This window comes from Papilio polytes, unplaced genomic scaffold (genome assembly GCF_000836215.1).
Source record: "Papilio polytes unplaced genomic scaffold, Ppol_1.0 DF824225.1, whole genome shotgun sequence".
Classification (NCBI taxonomy): Eukaryota; Metazoa; Arthropoda; class Insecta; order Lepidoptera; family Papilionidae; genus Papilio; species Papilio polytes.
Window position 1 is genome coordinate 19,835 of NW_013524979.1, and position 4,168 is coordinate 24,002.

The 4,168-nt window shown below is 32.0% G+C and overlaps 1 protein-coding gene across 1 annotated transcript in view; it reads right to left on the reverse strand.

The window, feature by feature from the left end:
• The window catches only part of LOC106110381 (anoctamin-8-like), a 21,305-nt gene that overhangs the window by 2,808 nt on the left and 14,329 nt on the right, over positions 1-4,168 (reverse strand). Inside the window, exons 16-19 of the mRNA XM_013292210.1 lie at positions 4,024-4,155; positions 3,369-3,500; positions 2,611-2,726; positions 1,263-1,356 (exon numbers count right to left, since the gene is read on the reverse strand). Coding sequence (XP_013147664.1) covers positions 1,263-1,356; positions 2,611-2,726; positions 3,369-3,500; positions 4,024-4,155 — 474 coding nt within the window. The remainder of the gene's footprint in view (positions 1-1,262; positions 1,357-2,610; positions 2,727-3,368; positions 3,501-4,023; positions 4,156-4,168) is intronic.

Consider the following 4,168-nt stretch of genomic DNA (forward strand, 5'->3'; position numbering starts at 1 on the left):
GCCCGCGCCCCCGCCCGCCTCCTGCACCGCACAATCAACACTATAGTATGTCTAAATAATTTAGATTGGTTTGACTATTCACTTCAAATTTTGTAGGGATGGGATGTGTAACATCAGTCATGAATCTGATCGATTCTCGATTTTTATTCTTATAGAAGTTGGAATCGATAGATTTATAGTTATAACTTATGAATTAAAAAAAACACTGTTTTCTCAAATTAATAATGACCATAACAAATAATGAGAGTAAACAAATGTTTATTACTACTACAGCCGTACGTAATCGAATTGGATTTCGCTATTATTTCTGTCATCGCTAAATTCTCTACATTATAATCAATACTAGCTACCTATAAATTACTGAATAAGAAAATAATAATGTTAGTCGAGTTCGATAATTATTTAAACCGAATATCGATAGTTCAAAATTGTTCGCTGCGTGTTTGTTTCTATACGACGATACCTGTCTATTAAGTATGGCATTTGCTTTCATACAAATTGAATTCGATACTTCATATGCGTCATTTATCAAACTAATCAAAATTATTTAGACAAACTATAACAACCTTGCAAGTTAATTGTATTTTATTGTTTTTAAACTAGGCTCAGATAAAATGATATAAACTGTGATAGAAATAAGATTTTAATGTAAATTTATGTTTTAATTTAAAAATAGAGAAATAATGATACACCTGCTCCCCAGGTCATACTACATATTACTTAGTAGCGTAGGATGTCAGCACAGTATATTTTTAAATATTTCTTTCTTTAATAAAAACCCCTACACTTATGACACGCTTTAGGCTATATATTTTCACAGCTTTATACTTAGGGGGTAAATAAATTGTAAAAAATTATTATGTGCTGCCAACATCAAGAAAGCAAGGTTACCATGGCAACGGGTATTGTTATCCAACATCAAAGGCCTTCGGTATTATTGGTGATTTTGTATTTTGACATTTGCAATTGAAAATTCGAAAAATATGAACAGCAAAGTTTTTATAATTATTGAGCATACTGACAAGTAATCTTTCTAAATTAATAAAATATAAAAAACCAGCTGTTGCTTGCAACTTCACCTGCGTTAAATAAAGTAACAGCCTATGTTACGCACAGATAAATTCTCTTTCTAACTGTAAAGTTTTTTTTAAATCAGCCCAGTAGTTTTCGAGTTATTTCGATACATACAAAAATACAAATCTTTCCTCTTTACATTAGTATTGATAAATTAAAAACGACCGATTTACAAATGACATGCATACCTTACGTCTAACAGGTTTCGTTGGACTGACATCTTGTAACATTTGCAAGGACCCCGTAGTCACCGCTGGTTCAGTTATCGAAGCTGCTTTCGGTCTGAAAATTAACATTAGTATAGCCACATTTTTCAATAAAAATAGAAAAAGGAACAGGCATAGTATTATAATAATTTCAACGACACAGATTAAAGGTAAAAAAAATAACGATAAAAAATGACAGATGTCAAAGTGACGTCTGTCATATTGAAGTATTTTAATCTGTGGCATTAAAACAGACAATACAAAGCGGATAGCCAGACGAAGCTGAATGTAAACGAAAGTGCATCGTGATATAACATATAGAATAAAAATAAATAAAAAAAATGTGGATGAGGTGGTGTTGAAGAGTTAGAACAAGCTGAGGAAAACTGTCAAAAAGGCTTCACAGACAACGAAACAAGTAAAAACAAAAATTATTCTTTGAAATAAATGTGAAACCTCTTTTAAGTTAAATATATAAAAAATTACAATATTACAATTACCTTAAGATTTTCTTTTATTTAAAGTATAACCTTTTTCTATGTTTATTTTATCTGTAACTATGTGGGGATATATTTTTAAACAGAAAATAATTTAAAGAAATATTTATTAATAATAAATACAACTGGAATTGAAAAAATGCTTTTTAATACAATTATTAATTGCTTTTAAATTTCAAAGATTAATAAGCAGAAAACTACAATTTAAGGCTGAATTTTAACAATATTTTTTAAGAAGCAAAGAGTAATATTTTTAATTGTAATACTTAAATGTTGATATAACATTTTACTCCGTAACACACCCATCCAGTTATAATTAACTTGTGAAATTAACTGAAAACAAAAACAATGAAACAAATTTAAATGGTCCGTAAAATTTATACGTCAAAAATGCTGTTGTTCAAAATGGCTGGCAAAATATTACTAAACAATGATAAATACGAAAGCGCAAACGAAATAGAAGTCTATTTTTAATGTTTAACTAAAATAAACTTAAATTCTACATTAGCTATATCGTAAAGTAATGTTTAAAAACCTAATAATTTAACAGCTTATACGATGAATGAAAAACAATTAAAAAAAAGGAAAATAAAAACACTGGCCGCTTATACCCTTTCATATAAAAAAACTGTTATGACGTCATAGAATTAAAATCTTACATAACCGTGAAATTCCATTGCCGTAACACTTAATAAAAATTCATATAAGTTACAAAATCGAAAAAAAAAAAACATAAAAAAAACTAAGCTGCAAATCCGCCGCCAAAAAAATCGCAAACAATCAATAATGAACCTTACGGGTACACATTTACAGTGTGATTTAGTACAACTGACCTGAAGGGCGGTATTTCAGGTATCTTGCCTATGAAGAGCTTCTTGTTCTTGTCGGGGCGCGGCGTGGTGGGCGTGGCCGAGCTCGTCCGCACCTCCTCCTGGCTCGGGCACTCCGACTGACATAATAATAAAGCCATTTATTTCCTTACAGATAAACACTAAAGTATTGAAACAATATACTTATAACTATATACTGTTTACAATTGTCAATATATAGACAAGTTTTAATGTAAATTTCTTCTAAAAGTATTTTTGTTTCTATTTATTATCCTTCATTTAACTTGTTCTTTTTTGTTTTTTTATATACTTTATCTTTTTAACTGTTTTTTTATTATTTATCTCTATCTTATTTTATACGAATTTCTCTTTACCTACATACTAGCTGTTGTCTGCGACTTCCCGCGCAGTAATAAAAAACAAACGAATCATTACCCATGTGTTGCTCTAGGCTTTGTTTTATAACAATGTCGAACATCAATAACACATGTTTAATTCCAAAATTATCGAGTAATCATGAAAAAGAGTCTATTCTGATCAATGTATCCTACAAGAAACATAACTATTTCTGGAATCAAAAGTAGCAGATGTGTTCTTCCACACTGTTCTACATTTATGAGAAATTTCATCGACATCTGAATAGCCATTTACGCTACAAACCCTAACAAACATCCATCTATACTTTCGGATTTATAATATTAGTATAAAAATATAGTTATATTTATCTATGTTGAAAGTAGATAAATAATATGGATATTGACCAAAAGTGGTGCGTGTGCGTTTTTAATGGCCTCTCGTCTCTGGAACTCGACCTTGGCCATCTCGGTGGCCAGCCAGCCCGGGATCTCGGGGATGGCGATACGCAGCGCGAACACTATGACCAGCACCACGTGCTGAAACATGTATTAAAATAAAATTTACAAAATAAAAAAAACTATCTTTTAAATCATTTCAATATTCGAGGAATTGGACAATTTATTGTTAAAATTGCATTATTTAATGTCTATTTATTGGAAGGCGTGACCATGCCCAATAGAATAGGTCGAACTATACTTAAAAAATCTCAGGTCTGGTATCAACATTTGACACTTTGTACTGTATTTTCATCGACACAATAATTATAAAAAAGGAACAACTCTCTTAATCTTCTTTTACTTCCTTTCTCTTTGTTTTATGGATTTTCAAAAATATTTGTAGTCCAAGGTCAGTCAAAGTCATTCAGTGCTTCGCGATATCCTTCTCATCTGTACTTCTATATCTTTTGGTATCAAGGAGGGGAAAATCTTCAAAGAGACCCGACTTAGTATAAAGAACCTTCTAGAATACAGGATTATGTGAATATGTGCAATAGAAAAGTAAACCGGGATGTTCTAGTACGATGTCTAGTGTGAGTTGTGATGGCAAAGTGCACCTTACCTCCAAGGCAACAATGACGAGTATCGTCTGCGCGGGCGTGGCGTCGGGCAGCAGGCGGTGCACGGGCCCCGACAGCCCGATGAGCGCGCAGTTCACCAGCACCGCCACCGCCACCAGCGCCTCCATCGCGTGCTGCAAACATATA